This window comes from Eulemur rufifrons, chromosome 8, assembly GCF_041146395.1.
Source record: "Eulemur rufifrons isolate Redbay chromosome 8, OSU_ERuf_1, whole genome shotgun sequence".
In the NCBI taxonomy this organism is placed as follows: Eukaryota; Metazoa; Chordata; class Mammalia; order Primates; family Lemuridae; genus Eulemur; species Eulemur rufifrons.
The window spans coordinates 77,277,962-77,302,378 of record NC_090990.1 but is presented as its reverse complement, the minus strand read 5'-3'; the positions used below and the strand labels follow the sequence as shown (position 1 = coordinate 77,302,378).

The window sequence follows — 24,417 nt, the reverse complement described above, 5'->3', positions numbered from 1 at the left end:
CCGAGTGAGTATAGCAATTAATCTGCATCAAATTTTGAGTTAAGCTTGACCATTCCTCCACAGAAACTATTCGGATGGTTCAGAAGCCTTTTGAGGACAATGCAATAAGTGCAGCACAAATAAAGTGTGGCAAAAACGCTTCAAAGATGATCAAGAATCTATTGAACATGATCCATGTTCTGGAAGGCCTGCAACAGGCAGAACACCTGAGAATGTTGAACGTGTATGGGTTAGGTTAGGAGAAGCTGGGAGAACTGCGTGAGGTCCCAAGGTGGCTACTTTGAAGGGGACCGAGGCATCATTTTTGTATGCACAATGTTTCTTGTATCTTCTTCAATAAATGTCTCTATTTTTCATATTACACGGATGGATACTTTTTGGACAGATCTAGTATATCCAAAAGAATTGAAATCTGGATCTCAAAGAGATATCTGCACTCCCATGTTCATTACAGCATAATTCCCAATAGCCAAAATAGGGAAACAACCTAAATGTCCCTTGATGGATGAATGGATAAAGAAATTATAATATATATATCTAATAGAATATTATTCAGCTTTAAAAAAGAAGGAAATCCTGTCATTTGTGACACCATGGATGGACCTGGAACACATTCTGCTAAGTTAAACATCAGTCAAAGAGGAACACATACTGGATGATTCCTCCTATATGGGGCATCTAGTCAGATGTATGGAAATAGACAACAGAATGATGGTTACCAGGGGATAAGGTGAGGGGGATGTGAGGGAGCATTGGTTATAATGTTACAGTTATACAAAATCAGTAAGTTCCAAAGTACTACTGTATAACATCACAATAAGGTATTGTGTACTTAAAAATTTAAGAGGGTGGCTCTCATGTTAAGTGTTCTTACCACAAAAAAGAAAGAAAAAAGGAAAGAAAGAAAGAGAGGAAGGAAGAGAGGAGGAAAAAAAGGGAGAAGAGAGGGAGGAAGGAAGGAAGGAAACAGAAATACCAAAGGGACACAAAGAAACTTTTGGAGAAGATGGATATGTTTATTACCTGGATTGTAGTGATGGTAACATGAGTGTATACATGTGTTGCCAAATTGTGTACATTATTTATGGTTTTTGTGTATCAATTATACTTCGATAGGCCTGTGGAAGAAAGACACATACAATAATACTGCTCTCACTATATTAGTATGTAAATAACTAACAGCAAAATAATGTCTTAGTAAAGCAGTTTTTGAACCTTTAATAAAATATAACACTTAAATAGAACACTTATTTTAAAAAAAGAAAGAAAATGTACTCTGTTTACTGCTATGTTCCTAGCACCTGGGCAACACTTGCTATATAATAGGCATTTGACAAATATTGGAGAAAAGTTGAGTGTGCCAAGGAAATATTTTAGATCATGGGACACATGGGGGTTTAGGAAACACACTTTACAAGTTTACTTGGCTCACTGATGTTACTAACTCAGGCTCCTAAAACAGCTGGTACTTGGCAATGGGATAAGAGTTTACATGAAAATATTAATAGAAGAATGAAAAACTAACATACCGGAAGAGAGAACAGCAAGTGCAAACACCCAAGGAAAGACAATTTGGTGGAAGTCACATGTGACTATGACATGTATGTTTACAGAGAGTGGCATAAGGGAGGTTTGACTGTATAGACAGGATCGGATCACCAAAGATCTTGTAGACTTTAACAAAAAGTTAGAATATTAACAAAATCAGGCCGGGCGCGGTGGCTCACGCCTGTAATCCTAGCACTCTGGGAGGCCGAGATGGGCGGATCGTTTGAGCTCAGGAGTTCGAGACCAGCCTGAGCAAGAGCGAGACCCCATCTCTACTAAAAATAGAAAGAAATTATATAGACAGCTAAAAATATATATAGAAAAAATTAGCCGGGCATGGTGGCGCATGCCTGTAGTCCCAGCTACTCGGGAGGCCGAGACAGGAGGATCCCTTGAGCTCAGGAGTTTGAGGTTGCTGTGAGCTAGGCTGACGCCACGGCACTCACTCTAGCCTGGGCAACAGAGTGAGACTCTGTCTCAAAAAAAAAAAAAAAAAAAAAAGAATATTAACAAAATCAGATGAGAAACTAATGAAAAGTCTTGATCAAGGACATAACATAATAAATTTGTGTTCCTAAAAGGGTACTCTGGTGCAAAGTAAAGAGTGGATGTAGAAGGCAAGGAAAATGGGGAAACCAGTAATAAATAGTCCGAGTAAGAGATAATAGTGTTGATGAAAATGGAGACAAAAATCATCAGATTCTGGTAGAATAGAAATGGAATTGAGAGGGAAGAGATATCAAAAATAATACATTAAACAGATCTTTGGCTTAATCTGCATGGACAGTAGTGTCATAAAATAAATGGGGAAAACTAGGAGAGGAATAGCTTTATTTGTTGTTGTTGAAGGGGGAGGGATTTTGCGTGATACTACCACAAGTTGCTAAAGAGGTGACGATTGGGGGTGGAGATAGAGTTTAGGTGGAGAAAGATCATATGGATTTGAGTTAATATCATTTAATCTTCAGATTCCAGAATGCTATTACACCCTGGGGCAGTTAATTTCATTTAATTTTCTAGCCTTATTCTATGCTCAGTTTTTAAGTATTTTATGAAGAATGTTAATATAGTCCTTTAAAGAAATGTATAAAATGGAATCATCATTTTGTCAAAACTTTTTTGTAACCTCATATTTTTCTAAAATTTTCATCACTAATGAAAATGGAGAAATGAAATCTGATTTTGTGTTGTAATTGCTAGGTCTAGTCTTTTCCATCACAGAAGTACTTATCCAAATTAATGTCTACCGTGTAAGTTTTTTTTTTTTTTCACAATAGATATTTCTTCAAAGGGCAAAGTAGCTGGAGTTAATTAATGCATTAATCCATCCTATGAATTAATCTAGTAGCTACACAATGTTATTTATTCTTTGCCTTAACATAATCTCAGAATACATGGTTCTAGAGCAGCTGTACCCCAAGATAGAGTCCATTGTACTTATGTTACAATGAAATATAAATAAAGTGAGTAAATGAAAGCTGTTTAATGATTTGAAATTGGGTGGAACATAGTGGTGGTGATTTTCTCTCCTCCTATCAAATATAATACTACCGATAGTTTTGATTTTAGTAGTACTTTTTTTTATTTCTTTCTTTCTTTTTTTGAATTTCATTATAGGAAAGCAAATTAGGGAAAAAATGCAATTCAGATACATAATTATGATGTGAGTTGCTTTTCCCCAACAACATAGTCATTATACATGCAAATGTCTCTGCTATAATTCCATGACCTTACCAGGAATAACAGAAGGAACCAGTAGTAAATATTAATAATTTAATAATAAAATAAGTCATTATAGCTTATGCTATATTTATTTTATTTCTACTATCAAATTAAAGGCATTATGATTGATTATCTTAATGATACTTGAATGGTATATGCTTTTAATTTTTGATAAGGTTTTTCAGTGTGTGTATGTGTTCTGTGTGTGTGTTCAGTCAAACCATCATAAGTAACTTTCAGTTTAGTTTCTTGTTTTGAGGAAATTCATATTTAGAAAAATAATGTTTATGTAAGGTGGGAGCACTTGATATAATGTAGCAAGTGTAAGCTTTGAATTCAGGTCTTGCTGTACCATTTATTAACTGCTTGCCTTTGGACAAGCTGTTTATTTTCTTTCAGCCTCAGTTTCCTCATCTTCAATAGGAGAATAATGTTTACCTTGAAAAATCACGACTAAAAACGAGAGAATAAGTACAAAACACCTATCAGTCAGTGTGGCATAAGTATTACTTGCAAATGGAAAAGTATCTTAATGATTTTGAGAATAAAATATGTCCTGTGTCCTATTTTTACACTAGGCCTTGATATTTGGGCAATGTGTTGATGCTTCTCAGAGCTGATACTTTATTAGCAGGTGGGGGTCTCATGTGAGCGTATTTTAGGACATGTGCACAACCTAAACAATACTTTGTTTTCTTGAGCAGGCCTTCAGTAGCCACTTAGTTGAACAAAGTAGACATCTAACATAATCTTGTCCAAACCTGAATCTCTTGAGATTTAGGAATTAGGAGGTGAATTCATATTACTAGAGAAGTTATTCTCAGCCTTGGATACACAGTGCAATTCCTTTGAGGTACTTTTAAGAATACTAATGTTTGAATACCACCCTGATGGATTCTGATGTAATTAGAATGGAATATGTCTGGTCTGGACATCAGAATTTTTAAAACTCCTACATGTTTCTGATATATAGAGTTGAAAATGTCTGGGTTAGACCTATAAAATCATAATCATTCTGGATAAAGAAGTAGAAGCCAGTTGGTGGAGAGAGAAGAGTAAAGTAGATATACATAGAGGAGGAGAGAGAGTGAAGGATCCCATGGCTTTCCTTGAGAATCCCCAGCCCTTCCTGGAGGCCCAGCTGCATTCCTGCTTGAGTTTCACAACATACTCTTGTATCCTCATGATAACCATCTGAGGCTAGTTTCTGTCCCTTGCCACCAAAAGAGTCCATTCTAAGCTGGAACTCAAAAGGAAGAGAGGGTAGAAAAATACTTTATTTTAGGCAAGATTCTGGCAAAATTGTGAGATTGGTGAAAATGTATGCCACACCCCATGACTAAATGATAGAATGTATATATTTACACAACTTAATTACCTGAAGTAGTTACTTACCATTCCCACTAGATGGCTCTTTGTAGAGCCTTTCTTAAATTCAACAGTCTTCCAGAGGTTAGAGTTGAATGTTACTACGTTAGAATCATAGAATAATGGACTTTTATATATTTGGGATAAAGTTAATGATTATTTCATCTAAATAATTCCATATAACTGATTATCACCTTACTGGCAACTGATATGAAAAAAAGGCTAAGTAACCAAGGTCACTAGTCTAATACATTCAATAAATATTTTGAGCATCCTTCTGCTAAGTCTTATGCTAGGTGCCGAAATTAAATCAAACAGGAGACACATCTATGTAAGCAAACAAATATAGAGTCTGTTAAGGAAACAACTTTGCTTGTAGGGAACCAAGGAAGTTTCCTAGTGGAGATGACAACAGGACTGAGTCTTGAAAATTTAGTTGGAATATGCAAACCATTAAAACCAGGCATGAAAGAACATTCTGGGTAAAAAAAAAAAAAAAAAAAAAAGTCAAAATGCATAGATGAATTAATGATATTATTTTATTTGAGGAATTATAAACAGTTCAATAAGCTGAAGCAAAAAGATATTGTAAGAGAGAGTAGGAGATGAGATTAGAAAGGGTGGGGTGGGGGAAGATCCAGATCACAGTTGAGATTATATAGTACTTAGGAGTCTATGCTTCATTCTCAGTATAGTAAAGAACCTTGAAGGCATTTGCAGATGGAAATGAAATGGACAAGAAGTAAGTATAACCCATATAAATTTGGTACCTCTCATTGTCTGTGCTTGATATGGAGTTAACTTTTAGAAATTGTAATTGTAAGTGACTAAAATCTTTACTGTCTCCACCAAAAAATTCTAAGGGTGAAGAAAAGCAAAATTTAAAAAAAGTAGTCTTTAGATATCACTGTCATTATCAATTTCTATATGTTTTCTAAAAAGCAAAAGTCAAAGACTTCTAAAAAGGAGTTATTTTTTGTGTTTACACACTAAAATTTGGACATCTAGCTTTTCCTTAATCACCATTTTTTACCATCCTCATCTCAGTTCTTTATGATTTCAGTTTCTTTTGCTTTTATAGTTTTCTTTCGTTTTTTTCCATTAAGTATATTTTGAACAAAGATGTCACGGTGATGTCCAGATTATAAGATGCTTCTTGCTTTAGAATGGGAAGGGAAAGAGAGGAATGGTGAAAATTTAAGTTCTTATATTTAAACGTTTCAACTATGTTAGCAGATTCCTCAACTTCAGAACATATAGGTAAATAAGATAGCCAACAAAGGACAACTAGAATGTTGAAAAGCATTATAATTGTAATATAAAAATAATTATAAAGATAAAAATGTTTAGCCTAGAAGAGAAATGGAGAGTTAGAAAGCATATGATAGTTCTTTAAAACATATTTGAGAATTGCCATGGGGAAAAGTGATTTTATTTATCTATATGTCTACAGAGGACAGAATTGCTTTCAAGAGTATTTTATAGAAATGCATATTTTTAATTCCAGTGGAGATAATAATTTCACTAGGTCACTGTCGATCACTCTCCTCATAGAGCCTATTATGATCTATCTGAAGAGAAAATTAACATGTATGTAATAGCCAAGTATGATGACTACTGAAGTAGAGGCATATTTTAAATTGTAAAATAACAGAAAAAGAGTGAGATACATCAGAAAAGGCTATAGATGGTATTAAGCCAGGAAGCATATGCTTGAATGAATCAGTTGAGTTTGGAAGGATTATTAGGAGTTTGATGGCTGACAAAAGTCTTAGATGTATATTTTAGGCAGGTGAAAATGCATGAAGTAATGTATGGAGACATGCAACAATGTGATAAACAATGTAGTTTAAATTTTGTGGTCGGTTGGTGATAGGTTGGTTAGTAGTTTTTTTGTGTTTTTCTGTTTATAAAATTCAGGCACTTTGTTTTGTTCATCTCTATATCATCAAGTTTTTAATAAATACTTGTTGGATAAATAAATGAATGAAAATAGCTCTGTATGAATGTTAACAATTGAGTCTAACTAGGTATATTGGGACTATATTATGGGAACAATCAGAATATGCCATTCAAAGAAATTTTAAATTGTTTTCCTGAAAAATATGGGGAAGTTCAAGCATATTAATGCTTAAATATGTAACCAAATATTTTCAATGTAATTAATAAATTAAAAGAATTTTATTTTTTATTCCCTAGGAGTGTCCCAGATAAAATAATTTATCTGTAATGACCAGGGAGGACTTCAGAATAAGTATTTTTCAGTAGTGGAGAAGAAAGATTCGGAATGTGAAAGGCACAGAGGCAGGGAGGCATAAAGTATTTTGAGTAGAAATGATTGGAACATTTTATTTTTTAGGGGTAGCTTAACAACATTAGCCAATAAGACAGAAAAAATATATATTTTATTGTTGTTTTGCCACTAGTTTAGTAACTTAGAATGTAGTAAGTGGTATTCATTTAAATGGCCTTGGCCTTAGTTTTCTCTTTGTAAAATAACATTTTTAAAGTAAATCATCTCTTTGACTGTTCTAGCTCTCTGTCTATTTTAAGTTTTGTGAATAATTGTAAATATAACTGAAAAGGTTGAAACTAAACAGACCATTTGCCTTGATCATCACTTAAAGGGTTTTAGATTATCATTGCTGCTTTTAAAAAATTGTTTTAGTGTATCTTTAAATCTATTTGTCTTATATAAATTAACTTGTGTTCATTATTGAAAACATGAAAAATAAAATAAGCAAAAATTTAAAAATTAAAGGCCATCTAAAACTCTGATTCTGAGAGATAATTCTGTTGACATATTGATATTTACCCTTTGTGATAGATGGATAAGCACAGACATATAGAAAAATAGGTATACATGTATATTTTACTGAAAACTTTGAATTTACTTTTAATGTTAACTCACTATTTTTTCACTTAGTATCTGATAAATACACTTTCATGGCAATAAATTCTTTTCTTCTGTATCATTTCTTATGCTAGCATAGCATTTCTTTCTGCAATAGAATCATTATGGAACTAATCCCCATTGTTCATCATCTAGGTTATTTTTTTATATATGTTATTTACTAACACTATTGGATGACTGGAAAAATAGTATTGTCTGAAATTGAAAATCCAGATAACATATTCTTTAGAAGAGAATACAATGAGATAAACAAGTTGAGCTTGAAGAAAGGGCAAAGTATCCACACCCTAAGGTCTCAAATTTCCTAGAAAGCTGAGTTTGAAGATTGCAATTGGAATTTGGAAGAAATTAGCCTCGTGGTGAGAGCTGGACCTTAAGATACTTGAGTTCCTTGAGCAAGGCTACAGAGGGGGAATAGGCTTTTACACTTCAGAAAAGAAAGTGTAGATTAGGGAATAGATATACTGGGAGGTTGAACAGACTAGGTTGCTGTAGCTGCACACTGTGGCAAAAAAGCCACAAAGACAAAAGCAAAAGTAGTCCTGTGTATGCACGGTATGAACACTGCCTATTACAAGTGAAGATTTTAGGTTGCATTATACATACACATCCATAGCATTTTTGTGATTAAAAGAAAATATAAATTTTTAAAAAACAGTACTTCTTATTTGAAGGAATTTTGTATATGTGTATGTTTATTTTTTGTTATTTGTTGTTTGATTAGTGTGTTTCTTTTTTGTTTTTGCTTTGAAACTTAAGGAAAATATTGTAAAATCTGTTCAAATAATTTCCTTTCTAAGTATTAAGGCAGCAATCTTTTTTTTTCTCTTTTTTTTCAGAGTATTACGGGGGTACAAAGGTGGTTTTGGTTACCTAAATTGCTTTTGTGCCATTTGAGTCAAAATTATAAGTGTGCCCATCACCAAGATAGCGTGCAATGTGCCCATTAGTTGTGAATTTACCTATCCCTCCCTTCTCCCTCCCACATGCTTGGTTTCTGCTGAGTTTTACTACCATTTGGGCACACGGATGTTGATAGATCAGTACCAGTTTAACAGTGAGTACATGTGGTGTTTGTTTTTCCATTCTTGCCATACTTCACTTAGAAGAATGGTCTTCAGTTCCATCCAGATTGTTACAAAGGGTATTAGTTCACCATTTTATTTATGGCTGAGTAGTACTCCATAGTATACATATACTGGGTATTTACCCAAAGGGAATAAAAAGACATTTTATAAAGAAGACACTTGCACTCGAACGTTTATAGAAACGCAATTCATAATCACAAAGATGTAGAAGCAATCTTCTTACGAATTTGATAGCAATGCTTTATTTATTTAAAACTACAATAAGTTAAGCAATGTAAGTTGAACGACACATTATATCTGCCTCCTTGGGCTATTGCCTAATGCCATACATAGCTACAAATATGAATAAACTAAAATTCATCTGTAAGATTGAAGAGATTAGATATTTTGGTACACAGCCATAAAAAGAGAAGGAAACTTGCAGTGTCATTTATTTCACTGTACAGAATACAAGTACATAGGACTACGTATATTTTTGTTATTGGTATGACAGAAAAGGTTACCCAATGTTGTTCTAAGGTTCTGCAGATAGGGAAGGTGCTTCTAAATTTTTCGCATTATGAACAAACCCCTGGTGTTAGGATATTTTTTCTCAGTCTAACCTACAACTTGATTGATTCTATTTAAATTATGCTTACATGGAGATAAGAAAATACCTCCAGGGTGGATTTTTTTCTACATTCATCCTTGTACATACTGATATGGACACACATACACATATATGCACATTTCTAATTACCTACCACTTCCCTATATTACATATTATGGTTTTTGTCTTTGCTAATAATCCTTTTAATAGTATTGCAATCTTATTTGAAGACAGAAGAAATTATTTTCACAATCTGACTAATATTCAGAAATGCTCCTTGAAGCCCAGACCATTCCTGGCAGAAGGTGCTTGCCATAGCTGAAGCCTGGATGCCATCAGGCACCTCTTTGTGGGTACCAGAGACACATTAGTGTTTCTAATGACAAGTTTGATACCTTTTTACATATTAAGTGAACTTTGCTTTGCATTATAAGTGGTGAAGGGCCAGAAATAATTTCTATGCAAGTCATGGCAATCTTTATCTACACAAGACACACTCCTGTAAAATTAAAGTTCTGCTCAAATAACTTTTCTTTTGAGTGATGATTCACAAGAGAAAGGAGTTTTACTTTTGAATTAACTAGTTCTGTCCATTCAGTAACTGCTTTGGCTGAGAAAATTCATCGTTTTTGTATTTTCCAGTGTTATTTGTCTTTAAGAGATAAACAGAGAAAAAGAGGAAAAGAGAGAAAGAGAGAGAGAGAGGGAAGGAGGGAGAGAGAGAGAGAGAGGGAAGGAGGGAGAGAGAGAGAGAGCAAGGAAGAGACAAGCACTTTAGAAACAAAAGGCCTGATGGGATCTTTAATAACCTCCCCAAACAGAAAGGAAGACAACATTTAGCAAGCACCTATGTGTTATGCATAAGTGTTTTCATTAAATCATTCCAATAATCCTGCAAGGTAACATTATTACAGAAATCATTTAACATAGGTAAATTTATAGTTTTCAGTGCCAATTGAAGATTTTGACATAAACTGATACCTGTTTGTTTTCTGAAACGAACAAACTCCCCTAATGCCATGAGTATGTTACCCACTTTCCAAATTAGATGTCTCCCTGTGGCTTATGATTTCCTGCATTTTCCAATATCCCTATGAGGCAGGAAATTAGGCAAGCAACATTCCTGCTGTTGTACTGAAAACTATAGAGGAGAAAAGACAGGGACATGCTAGGTGGCTTTCCTAAAATCACATAAACAGCAGTGCGATTACTGGAAATTGCTTTTAGGCCTTCTGACTTGCTGCTGCCCATATCTCTGAGTACTAAAGGCATTTTCATAAAGTAAATACAAAGAGGCTAGGTCATGGGACCAGGGAGAGAAATTCTACAATTATTACCTTTTGTGTTTGAATCTTTATGTTTTAAATGAGTTTTTTTATTTAATTGATTTTATTTCTGTTTATACTCTCTATACTACCCTTGAAATTAAATAAGTATGAATGATATTATATGAATTTGATTCACTGATGACTTTTTGCCAGTTTTTGTCATTGTAAACATACTGATGTAACTATATTAATTCAAATGTTACCTTGAAGTGATTTTTGGTAAAATATTATATGGACAATTTAGATGTGATACAACAGGAATTATTTGTTTATTTTTTGCAGTCACAATATGGAGCTTCAGTTTCTGCCAAGCCTGAGCTACCCCTCTTTTACACTCCTATTGATCTGGTGGACATTAGTGTGGAAATGGCCGGACTGAAGTTTATGAATCCTTTTGGTCTTGCTAGTGCAACTCCAGCTACCAGCACATCAATGATTCGAAGAGCTTTTGAAGCTGGATGGAGTTTTGCTCTGACCAAAACTTTCTCTCTTGATAAGGTAAGAAACTATTTTTGAAGTCATGTTTAAATGTGTATCATGTGTTTTAATTGAAGTATAAATATTATAATGGAAAGATCTAGATTTTTTTGATCAAAAAATAGTAACTATTAAGCTATTTGACAAGCCCTATCATTCATTACCCATTAGTCTTTAGTTTCTGTCCTTTTCTTCTGTCTCATGGAAAGAGGGGGAGATATGTATTTCTCATTTTGTATCACCTAGGAAGCATCAAAAATACAAATATTACAAAAGTGACTATTTCATTTAATAATCCCAAACTCTTTATTATTTTGACATTAATTTTTTTGTGATTTCTAAATGTGTATGAATCTGAGAACTTATGCCTCAGTTCAGAGTTAAGAAGACAATGCACTTGGTTTGCACTAAGTCCGAGGATCCAATTCATGTCAAAAAGAATCTCTCAGTGTAATTAATTCATTGGTGTTAGTGATAAAATTCTTCATTAATTTTTGAATACAAATCTTTCCTCAAAAACACAATACTCTGAGTTTCATTTGACATGACTTTGTACTCACACCAAAATTGGACATTCTATACATAGTAGGAAACAAACCATATATTAAGATTGAAATTTATTCTTTAAAGTACACAAAGCATATAGATGCATGTTTTCAAACTAGGATGCTTTATACACTAGAGGGTTGCATCCTTATATGGTTTTGAATTAGAAAAGAACAGCAGAATTTAACATTTTTAGACCATTTATTGATAAGATTATAAATGCTAAACCTCTCAGTGTGCTTAGTAGTAACTGGTAGTTAGTAATAATTAATGTATGAGAATGTGTGAATCTAGTGACTAAGAAAAGAGTATCATTATTTGAATCAGCCTTATCCTTAGGCAAAGAAAATAATAGAGAACAAACATGCCCCATTAAGCACATTCTCTCCTCTTTCTAAGATCAATAGCTGGCATTATTATGGTTAAAACATTAAGGCTGTCTTATTCTGACAGTTTTACAAGATGCTATGTCTAAGTGTGGTCAAGAAAATCTAGAGAATCCTCAAAAGTTAGAAAAACCAGTGCAGGAAAAAAAATACTTCTTAAATATTTTTTATATTTAAGTAACTATGGATAAGTTCTTTTTTCAAATAAATTGGCTGAATATTTAGAAATACTTCTATTAAACAAAGTATAAGAATGAACAGAAAATATTGGATTCGGCTTTAGAATATCACGAATCAATTGTTTACAACCTTGTAGAATATTGATAGTATATTTGTCTTTGTTTCAATTCATCCTTTAAGAACTACTACGAAGTCATAATCCAAACGTTTAATCTATTGGGGAAAACTGAATCTCAGCGTTTACTGACTCCATTAGTTATGCTATTTTTTAAAATAAATATATATTATATATATAAACAGAAGTAAGTGGCTAATTTGGTACAAGTGAAGAATTATAGCAAAGAAAGGTGTTTGCTGCTTTGAATTTGATTTTGTTTGCTTGCAATAATTGAATTCTGATTAATCAGAAACATCAGTCTTTTACTCTGTTGGTGACACGCATTGATTTGTGATGCTGTGTCTTTCAGTAACCTAGGAGCAGTTGCCTTTATTAAGATCACCAGCAGAAATAAATGTGGAAGCTAACTTCCTTCCAAACCTCCAATTTGAATTTAATCTATCAGTTTAGAAGTCTGTGATGCTGGTTCAAAAGGGGAGTTATGAACAAATGCAAATTAAATTTGGCACATGAAACATAATGACATGGGCTTTTAGGAAGCCCTATTTTACTTACTTTGATGGTGGGTAAAACAAAATATTGTGCAGATGATTTTAAACATATTTGTGCAAATTGCAATGACAAAAACAATCATGCCACCTTCGGCTTATATAATGCCATTTGTAAAAGATTATTTGCTACAGATGATTTTACAGCGTAGTTTGCCTCATAGAGATCTACTTTTTTGTTGTCTTATATGGCCCCTGATTAGTGATTAAACCTGTTGTGAATATATAATTACATCTCATGAGCTTCTTTCTATGCTTTCTTACTGATGAAATGTTGTAGTTTACAACTCAGTAGTATGAACATGTTTTTCCTGCAGCCTTTTACTAAAAATGCTTATTAAAATATTATATGTGCTATACATTTGTGTGACATTATAGTACACCAATTTAGATTAGCCTTATTATAATTTATTATGCCAATCAAGAATCTATTTAAAATGTATTAAAATTCAGAATCTTGACATTTGAAATTTAGATACGCTTAATATGACAAAGGTTATTCTATGGAGTTTTGTTATCATATGAAATATTAATATTTCACAATACAGTTTTGATGAAGTAAAATTTGCCCAGCCTGCATATAATAAAGAAATTAAATGCTTACCAAGGGAGTTCAGTAAAAATTAGAGCCCTGCCTGAACATCTGCTAGAAATTTTATTATCCTGTCCTACTGACAGTGTGGTCCCTCGTTGTTTTTCTAGATTGACAGCTGAATATTGCACTGATTTCTGCAGAAAATATGTTTAGGTGAACTTTGTTTCTCTTTTTTTTATTTTTTTGGGAGTTCAGAACATGCTTTTGATTTTCATCCTATATATATTTTTTTATACTCTTGACATTTGTAGATGCCAGATTGAGGTCTAATACGCTGTAGCACCGATAGACCATTGACTTACAGTGAAATGCCAGTTGATATCTCAGTAAACAGAAATATTATTATTCTTTACTGTGCAGTCTATATAAAAGCTGTATGTGATTTCTATAAGGAGGCAAATGATCAGATTTTTAATGTCAAATATAAAAAGATCTGTTTACTTTTGTGTTAAATAACATCAAAGATGGCTTTTATTAACTATATTCTTCCTCCCGAAATCAGTCTTTTCAAGAATGTCCTAAATAACTGGATTGCTTTTCTTGAGATTCTATTTATGTTTTATAAATATGGTAAAATGATACTTAAAATATAATTATAAAATTATTTTTCTATATAAATATATATTGGCTTCAGTTTTAAATTTTAAAAGGTGGGAGAGAAATCAACCTGTCAAGTTTAATTAAAGCTAAATTATCATGACAAAACAGTGCTCTGTTTAACTGGGAGTATTAGAAATGGCTTGGACTTCACATAAAATAACCCCTTGACCTGTGTTCACATTATATTGATAGGAAATAGGTAAAAACATTTTGTTTTCATTAATCATCTCCATAAAATTTCATCCTCTCAGAGAGCTACATATTAAATACTGCAAATCTATAACATCTAACAGCTAGTTACATATATCTTTATCAGTACACAGATAAATAAACTAAGAAGTGTTTATTACTATCCTAAATCAAATCTAAACCTATGCAACAGTTTACTTCATTTATAAGCTATATATGTGTTTGTATATATATTTATAAACTTGTGATTGATTTTTAGTAGGAATGTCTTGAATGAATATGTTTTGTTTTAGTAAGTTTTAGATATTAGGTAAATAGGTAAACATATAATGGGTCTCTGTTAACATAAAATGCCAATAACTAAAAACTGAAAATATTTAAGATTCTTCATTATGGTTTTGGAATCAAAGTATTGATTGTAGCTGTTCCTATAAAATACAATCTTATGCCACATAGGGCAATGCTTAGTATATAGGAAGGGTTTGATAAATATTTCATAAATATTTGTTGGATAAATGAATAAATAGATTTTTTGGCAAGAGCATATTGAGTTTCTTTCTTTTTCTCAGCCGTATGAACAGACAGTTAACGCATAAAACAATCGATTGTTTTGAGTATTGATCTCAATTAAAAGAGAAAAGGCCACTTTAAAATTTTTCATATCCCGGCCGGGCGCGGTGGCTCACGCCTGTAATCCTAGCACTCTGGGAGGCCGAGGCGGGTGGATTGCTCAAGGTCAAGAGTTCGAGACCAGCCTGAGCGAGACCCCGTCTCTACTAAAAATAGAAAGACATTATATGGACACCTAAAAATCTATATAGAAAAAATTAGCCGGGCATAGTGGCGCATGCCTGTAGTCCCAGCTACTCGGGAGGCTGAGGCAGTAGGATCGCTTAAGCCCAGGAGTTTGAGGTTGCTGTGAGCTAAGCTGACGCCACGGCACTCACTCTAGCCTGGGCAACAAAGTGAGACTCTGTCTCAACAAAAAAAAAAAAAAAAAAAAATTTTTCATATCCTATGTTTCCTTATATAGTGCATCTATACATATCTAAAAATGAAAATGTCAGTGGAATTTCTAAATGCATAGATTGTGTTTTAAGATTTAGGTTGTTGAATAAGCCTTTAAAATGCAGAGAATTTTTGAGAAAACAGATTAAGTCTTACACAATATTAAGAAAGGGGATAAAAATCATCTGGCCCAACTTTCCAGGCTCACTGTCAGTAGTCCTGACAGAAGAAATGTAACCTGTTCTTGAATGTGTTTAGTGACAAGGAATATGCTAGATCTTTAAGGTAATATAGCCTACTATAACTGTAGAAAGATCTATTTATTTTAGAACTATGTTCCTTTTATTGACCCCAAATCAGCCTTCTTATAAGTTCCATCCATGTTTTCTACATGTTCTGCCCTCTGAGACATCATGCAATAAGTGTAACAAATTAATATAAAGGAGTTGTTGATTTAAAAATACAGATTTATTGTCCCCCCCCACCACCACCACCACCATCCACAAGTAAATAAATACCCTAGATAAAGTCTAACAAATACAGAGAGGCAGTGTAGTGTGGGGAAAAGAATTTTGGCTTTGGAGATTCCATCTGGCCCAACTTTCTAAGCTCATTGTCTCCATCCAAAGCTACTTCTAAATCACTATCTTGGAAATGTTGTTTAATATTATAGGTTGTTGTTTTAGTTGTTATCATTTTTCATGTTATTAAATATTTATTGACTGTTTAGAATATATAGATAATGTTTTTCATAAGTTATTGCACTTAATCTTCACAATATCCCTATAAGACAGATGGTATTTTTTTTTTTTCTTCAAATGAAGTTCTAGTCTGAGAAAGTTAAACAAATTGCCCAGGACTTCAACAACAATTATCTATTTGATCACAATCATGTAGGTTGGAAATTTGAGCCGGGCCCATATGGGCAGTACTTCTGCTTTGCATAGTATCTGCTGACCTCACTCATACATTTGCAGTCAGGTGGTGGAATGCCTGGGGACTGGCAAGATATCCTAACTCACGTGTCTGGAGCTTTAGGTGGGATTGCTATAATTGCTGAGATGGCTGAACCCTTTTCTCTGTCTCTTCACAGTCTCTCTTCCCTCATGGTAGGTGTCATCATCAAGGAGGCTAGTTTAGGATTGTTTACAAGGTAGCAGTGTTCCAAGAGAACAAGATTGGAAGCTGAAAGATCTCTTGAGACAAAGATGCCAAAGTCACATACTGTCACTTCCACCATATTTTCTTGGTCAAAGCAAGTTACAAGGTCAGCTTATGTTCAAGACTTAGGTAAATGCCACCCATTGTTGATGAGAAGAACTATAAAATCACATCACAACTTTACCATACCATTTTAAGTTGGATGTATGGAAGATAGATAATTTGTCTTTCTATTTCACAGAATCCTGGATAAAGAGAGAGTGAATGCAAATAACTGCATAGGCATTTGGACTTGATGCAAATCACAAGGTCATAAATGCTGAGCCTAATGCCATGATTAGATGACATTTGAGGTGTCTTGGAAAGGGATAGATGCACTTTGCATATGAGAAGGGTGTGAATTATTGTGACCAGAGAGCAAGTTAGGACTGTTTCCAAAGATGGCTGCAATAATCCTTCCAAACTATATACACGTCCCTTTGTGATGTGATTTTGCAGTTCTCATCACTAATGGATGGCATTTAAGAACCACAGTTGGTAGTCTCCTTCAGAAACAGGAGAAATGGAAGGCACATAGAAATCACTTATCCGTAGCAATTTTGAAAATCAGTTTGGCACATGTTTTCAGGGCACCTTACTACAGGGATGGAGGAAGTTACACGATATAATTTTCATTGTATTCTATTGGTTAGGGCAAGTCACAAAGCCAGATCGAGATCAAAGAGCATAGAAATGGCTCCTCCCATCCAAAGGCTTAAATCTACCACATCAGGATTTGAACTAAGGTCTGTTGGATACAAACCATGGCTCTTTCACCTATATCGTGCTTCGTTGTAATGTATCCTCCCTGGACCTCATTACTTTATGTCTAAAATGCAGACTGTTTGACTGCATCAGTGTTCTGCCTAGACCTAGAGTTCAGCTGAACAGGTGCACTGAGGACTTTCTACTCACTCCTTCAAGCAAAGTAGCACCTATGCTTGTATTTCTATTGAGAAGTACAAATAACATAGAAATTTCATAGTAAAATTTTAGTGAGAGAGCAAGCGAGAGAGTATTCTGATTTTACAGCTTCTGTGACTCCACTGTCATCAGATGATGCCAATTCTCCTATGCCATTTTTCTGCAGCCACACCGGCCCCCTTTCTAGTCTTCCAACATGGCAGTTTCCTTTATGTCTTAGGGCCATTGTGCTTGGGGTTTGCTCTGCCTGGAACGCTCTGCCCTCGAATCATTACATGACTGTCTCTTGCTTCTCAATCAGTTCACAGATCAAAAATTACCTCCTCAGAGAAGCCTTTGTCAACCATTCAAAAGTCAATCTCTCTGTTCCACATTACCCTGGTTGTTTTTTTCTTCACTGCACTTACCACCATATGTAATCACCATGTTCTTGGTCATTTATTTGTTTAATTATTTGTTTTTGTTTTAGCCACTTGTAAGTTCCATAAGAAGAGGGATGTTGTCTTTCTTGCTCACTATTGCATGCCCAAAGCCAAAAACAATATCTGGCAGATAGAAAGGACTCAATACATACTTGTAAGATGAATGAATAATTATAGGCTTCTAATTTCAACCACGATTCCACATGACAGCTCTTCAGTTACTTGGAGACAGCTCTCATGTCCTATCCATAAGCCTTTTCTTTTTCCTTTCTAAATAGTCCTGTTTTCCTTCTCATAATAAGGTTTGCACAATTTTACCATGTAGGTTGTCTGTTCTCCCATGTGGATTTCAAGAAATTTATTTCAATCCACATTATCGTAATAGAGAGGAAGTTGTGCCTGCATTTGCATAAATTGCACAAATTGCTAGCACCTATCAACCAGATAAGAATTGAGTAATGACATTGTCAGTAGTATAAATGCTAAAGATAATATTTAAAGTTGAAAAATTCACAAATATGTTATGTAATAATATTTTAGAGCCTGGATAATTCTCTTTGGATTACAATACAGAACATCACAGTTTACTTTTGTAACTTATTTTGAAGGCCTTATTAGAAATAAAGACCTGGATTTTTTTAAAAGATTAAACAAAGTGGATTTATTTTATTATCATTAAGAGTTTCTTCATTTACCTCATCATGAAAGTCTATAAAACAATATGTAAACAATAATCCAGTGCATTGTTTTCACTGCTATAGTTCTAGCCTCAAATTTTGTATATAATTAATTTCTATTTGTGTAATATTGCTCTGATATTTATGTATGCACTAACTATGGACTTATAGTTATTTAAACAAATTCAGTGTATCCTTATCTAGGAAACATTTAACATGCTTAAATATAAAATCAATTTCATGTACTACTAGTTTGATTGTCACCTGGCTAGGTTCTTTAATTATTACTTAGATTTATTTTATTGAAATTCATAAAATTGACTTATCCTCAAATTATAAAGAAGAGATTTATTAAAAGGCTACAGTTCACATGTAATAGTCCTATAGAAGATTTCATCCAAATGTTCACTTCAAGATTACTTAGCAAGATCTTCTATGAAGTAGCCCTCATCTCTTCAACAACAAAGGAATGTGTGTATGTGTGCTTACACTCACTTGTGCGTATATGTTTAATATTGAAGCTAAAACTTGCAAGTTAGAATCTAATGAATACACTATTGTCTCTCCTAAAGTTCTAAATCAATGTCTGTTTGCAACCATGCTATGTTTGCCAGACTTAGTTTGTCAAATAAAAAAATATAGAGTAATTTTGTTTCCAAACACAGGTTAATGCATATATTTCTAATATTAAGTAGACACCCTTTAATTGTAGCCAAAGAAATATTTTTAACCATGAAGCAGACTAATCAATTTTCCAATATAATTACATCTTCACCTCTTTCCTGTTTCAGGCTGTGACTTCACACTTGTTAATTAGTTAATCATTTTTGTAGAGTGGACAAGGTGAGACTCAAATAGAGTTCTTAATAATATAAATTGATGTGTATAACTTGTAATGGAAAATACCTCTTATTCAATTCCTTTTTTTTTTTTTTTTTTGAAGAAACTGGTGTCGAGGTTAATGGGAAATTTTCATAATTATGGCTAATGGAAATTTCCTTAAAGTACAGTCCTGTTGTTTGAGAAACTGATTTTGCCCTCATCCTTTCTCACATAATTATTTTGTAGATTTGAAATTCAACTAATTAAAAATCTCCCTATTTTGGGTACGTTTAGATGATCCAATCTTTGGTTGAAATTAACATGAATTAAATTGCATAATACCCTCCTTGCCTTTATGTTTTCTTTATTGCTTTTATTGTTTTTTAACAAGAGTCTAGTCACTACTACATAGTGATATCCTGTATGCTTCTTTCAAGAAACTTTAAATATAAAGCCATAGTTACCTAGCTGTCAAATTTTTATTAAAGAAATACCTACATTGGCTATTTGTTGCAAGACTTACTCAGTTTTAGTAAAATTGCAGTTTTCTTTATGCTCTTTTCTCTTAGAGGGCTAGCAATGCGCTAATATGCAATTCCCACTATTTTTGAAATAATGTGTCATAAGAAAATAAGGTGTCATTAACTCAAGGAAGTTACTGTTTTTTTAGAGAAATATTCAATCAAACTGCCCTTTACACAGCAATTATCTTTTCTTACCCTACTTCCTCATATGCTTCTTTCACTTCAGCGAAGCCCACTGCCCTTTTCATCCTGCTCCACTTGTTCATTTGCATGTTTTTCCACAATATCTCACATGTTTGGAACAGTTTCTCACTTCTCTCCTGCCAAATTCACCCTCCATTAAAGTGAAAAGTTACCAAAAATGTCATTAAATAAAGTGTCATTTTTAGGCATATGGACAAGATTTGATGTATCCTGATGTCCTTTTATATACACTCTTTCACACACACACACACACACACACACACACACACACACGGTCTTTGCTTTTGAAAACTTAAACTCCGGTTTAGAAAATACATACACCCTAAGACACAAGGTGACTGAATGCTAACTTAAGACAACAGGAATTCGTCAACTGAAATGTTACTTAATGAGCAGTATTTTCCTTAACTTTTTTTTTAAAAAAGAAAAATGACTTCACATTTGAGCTGTGTCTTTATTCTAGGCAGAAGGGACAGCACAGGGACATCCATGGTCATGACAGTCAAGCACATTTAAGATTCAACATAATGTCGCATAAAATAGTATAAGTAGCTGCCAAGACATGGGAAAGGCCTGTTAGGCTAGGAATTTAAATGTGATTGTATAAACAACAGGGAACCTGTTTTGAAGAGGTTCTAAGCAGAAAAATTACACAATTAAATCTAGAAGTCACTGTTAATCATCATATAACTGCCATTCACCATTTCTCCAATAAATTTCACTTCTCTCTTCACACAAACTCACTTTTCTCATAAAACCAGTTTAATCATCAAGTTTATGCTTGCATCATCTATACTGTAATTTTATCATTCTTTTTTCATAAGAAGACATTTATTGCTATTCAAATATTAAAAGGCCAGTGATCACCCAAGTCTCTGGGGCAACATTAACCAATGGTTATTGTCTCTCCATTCTCTGAGCTTTAATGGAATTTTACTCAGTTGACATATGATAGAATGGATTCTTTGTAAGTTTAGGTTTTGGTTTTTTTTTTTTTCTTTTTTTTTTTTTTTTCCCTTTCCTGAATGTAAGCTCTGGAAGTCAGGCCCTGTGACCTTCAAGCCTTGGAAATTAAGGAGTTAGCAAATACTAACTACTTCCCTGCTCTACTTAATAAGACAGTTTTATTTTTGAATGCATATATATGTAATATATTGTTCAGCAATATTGTTAATATTAAATTGGTAAATATCACTACCTCTTGAAGATGATTTTCACTGTCTTGGATAGATATAATTTTGTACAGCCAACATATTCTTCTTGAGGAGACATACTTTTCTTTTTGGCTCTTTTCTCATGGGTACTTTCAACCATTCTTCAAAAATACTTCCCATCACTTGGGAACTGTCCCTATGGTTCTTTTGAATCTTTGGTCATAGCTTACCCCCTGTGCAACTCCTAGGAACCTATTAAGTTCTTTTGCTCTTCTCCACTGAGACCCATTTGCATTCCGAGGGGGTCTCTATTGAACAGAGCTTAAGATAATCTCATGCTGCCTTATTTTATATATGGGTCCCTTAACTGGTCCACAGGAAAATCTTATATTTCCTTTGTCCTGATAGATCCGAGGAATGTAGGCTGGTTGCCATACAGTTACATATCTATTTTAACTCATCTTTTAGCAGCAGACAACTCAGACCTGACCCTTTAGCTATATCAAGTAGAGTAGAAACACCATGCACTGTATACCATCCCTCCAGAAAGGAAAAGGAAAAAAACTGTAGTGAACACATATAAAGTGCTCTGTGGCTCTCTTTTAACCCCTCTCTTAGGACTTGGGATGGCAGCAGGCCTCATAACACACCAGCAGCATGCTCCAAACATTTCATAATCTCCAACACCCCCCAACTTTTTGTATCCTTACTAGAGTGAAGGGTGTAAGAGTTCCCTAAGCAGATTTTTATAATCTATTTGGTTTGGACGTTTCTGCAAGGGGAAAATTAATTTTTGTGACTTATTTTAATGCCCCTTACTATTATCTGTGTTGACTTTTAATCATTGGCAACATTAATCACATGAAAACACATTACTTTGAAGCTCTTAAATTCCATACAATTATTCTCATACTGAAATATTTTTTCTAGATTTTGTAGATAACATGTAACTTTTTAATGTGGTAGCAGCTTTTAGTCCAAGTCTTCCAAGAAACAATTGCCAAGATGGGATTAAATATGCATGGATTTGATTAGGTAAAATACCTGTGGGAGGTGCTGTAAAAAAAAAACCATGGGATAGCCTTAAGACAGCAATATAAGCCTGGTCTCAAGTGAAGGAGAGAAGGAAGGAAGACTGAGTAGTAGCATCCTAGAATGCCTTGAAGTCTAGGAAAGCATCAGCAGAACCATCAGGTAGTCTTTGTGTCTCTCAGGAAAGGGCCTGCTTAGTGTCTCTGCCCTGCCTGGTTCTTGAATGAGCCATGGGAAGCATAGCTGCAATGCAAATGCAGGGTTGGATTTCACAGCATGACAACCAGGGTCATTAATCAGTTATGCTCCTGGTAGTTGGAGTTCTGTGAGGTTGCCACAAGGATATTTGGATCTTCTACAATACTCAGCATAAGGTAGGCAGCCACTTAGTATATGTTTTTTAAATGAGGGAATAAACAAACATCGGCATTCAATTCTGAAATTTGCTCTTGATCAATATAAAAAGAAATGTGATTGTATAGACAACAGGGAACCAGAAGAAAATGAATTTATACAAAGATTCCCTTGTTAATAATATGAAAAGAGAAAAGCTTGCATGCAGAAGGCTGGAAAGGTAAAATATACTCTTAAATTTTAAATTGTGGTTTTCACAGTAAATCATATTAGTTATTACTGAAGTGTTACAATTGTCTCCCTCTATTCTGAAGAAAATGTTGAGGATCACCTCTTTCCTGTAATGTGACTGTCAATAAATTACTTAGTTTCTCCAAACTTCAGCTTGTTCACTCATATGAAATAAGACCATAATACCTGCTTTGCTTTTCTTACAGTATTCTAGTGATGCTCAGATGGAATTTAAAAAAACAAAAGATGTAAAAATGATTTGTAAATTTGAAATACTGTATCAATTAAAAGTTATTCTTATTACCATAATCTATATGCCAGGCTAAAACGTAAAAATTTATATAATCAGTTATTAAAGTGTAGAAATCCCCTCTCATCCCCCCTAAGTACCACTGATATCACAGCCCCCATTGTTTCTCACTGAATACCATCCCAGACTCCAGAAAAAGCCTGGCTGCACCACTCTTGTCCCACATTCCAGCCTCCACACGGCAGCCAGAGTGGTCTCTTCTATAATATCTTAAGGCAGATCAGATCGTGTCTCTTCTTTGCTAAAAACATTCCAATGGCTTCCTATAGCTCTTAAAATCCACGGTCCTTGTACACATTATTTTATTGCATGGCTCTTGTCTGCCTTTCTGACCTCATCTCATTAACTTAACTCTGTACCAATTAAGGCCACAATGGCCTTCTCTAGATTCCTCCAACCTATGGCCTTTCACTAACTGTTCTCCTTGCCTGGAATTTTCAGACCCTTACTTTCAGAAAGAAGAAAGAAAAAATTGTTACTAATGGCAAAGTTTCAATAATACAGAAATAATTCTGTTGTCATAAGTAGTTTATATTTATTTATCAGATATCGGAAAACTTGTATAACAATTGATCAATTAAACTATGCAGGAGTGGTCCCCAATTCTTCCTTTCTGTTCCTTCCAGTTAACAGAAAATTTTATGACTTTTTAAATCATTTAATAAAATTCGTCTTCTTCTTTTGTTCTTTAATATTTCTGTAAAGAATACTGAAAAAGGATCATTATTCCTTATAGATGTTGGGATCTCATTAGTTGCCAATCATGAAATCTCCAGAATATGTGAAGTATTTTATAAGGGTCAGAAATTACACTGCAAAGTGTAATGGGTGTTATGTGATATACACATGGGCTCATAGAAAAACATTTCTAAAAATGCTTTTTCATGTAAATTTAATAAGTGTTAATGTAAATGTTAAAATGCTGAGTTGTGATTCTGGTTTATGAAGCTCTTTATAGTTGACTAAAAGAAAACTAGAAAATGCTTCCCTACCCTAGAGTACCTTCCATCAGTGTGTGTAGGATTTGTGTCTACAACTGCTGTTAACATTAATGGGACTTAATCAAGTAGATCTCCCATACCCAGATCAGAAAATTTACTCAAATTACTATATGCATAGACAATCATGGGGTATAAGTCATACAAAATGTAATTTACAGTGTTTTACATTAAAACATGAAATAGAACGTATTGAGAAGTTGTCTCTATAGCTGGTTTTGGAGCAGGTACTAAAGTATATATAATACTGGGCTTCCACTATTAAATAAAAGACAAGTTTATAAACAGTTCAATAATTGGACAGGCTCCATATTGATTTTTTCTTTGTTATATAATATTACCCACTTCTCTGTCCAGAACC

The 24,417-nt window shown here is 33.8% G+C and overlaps 1 protein-coding gene across 1 annotated transcript in view; it reads left to right on the top strand.

The window, feature by feature from the left end:
• Positions 1-24,417, top strand: part of DPYD (dihydropyrimidine dehydrogenase) — a 799,420-nt gene that overhangs the window by 404,268 nt on the left and 370,735 nt on the right. Inside the window, exon 13 of the mRNA XM_069478264.1 lies at positions 10,840-11,055. Coding sequence (XP_069334365.1) covers positions 10,840-11,055 — 216 coding nt within the window. The remainder of the gene's footprint in view (positions 1-10,839; positions 11,056-24,417) is intronic.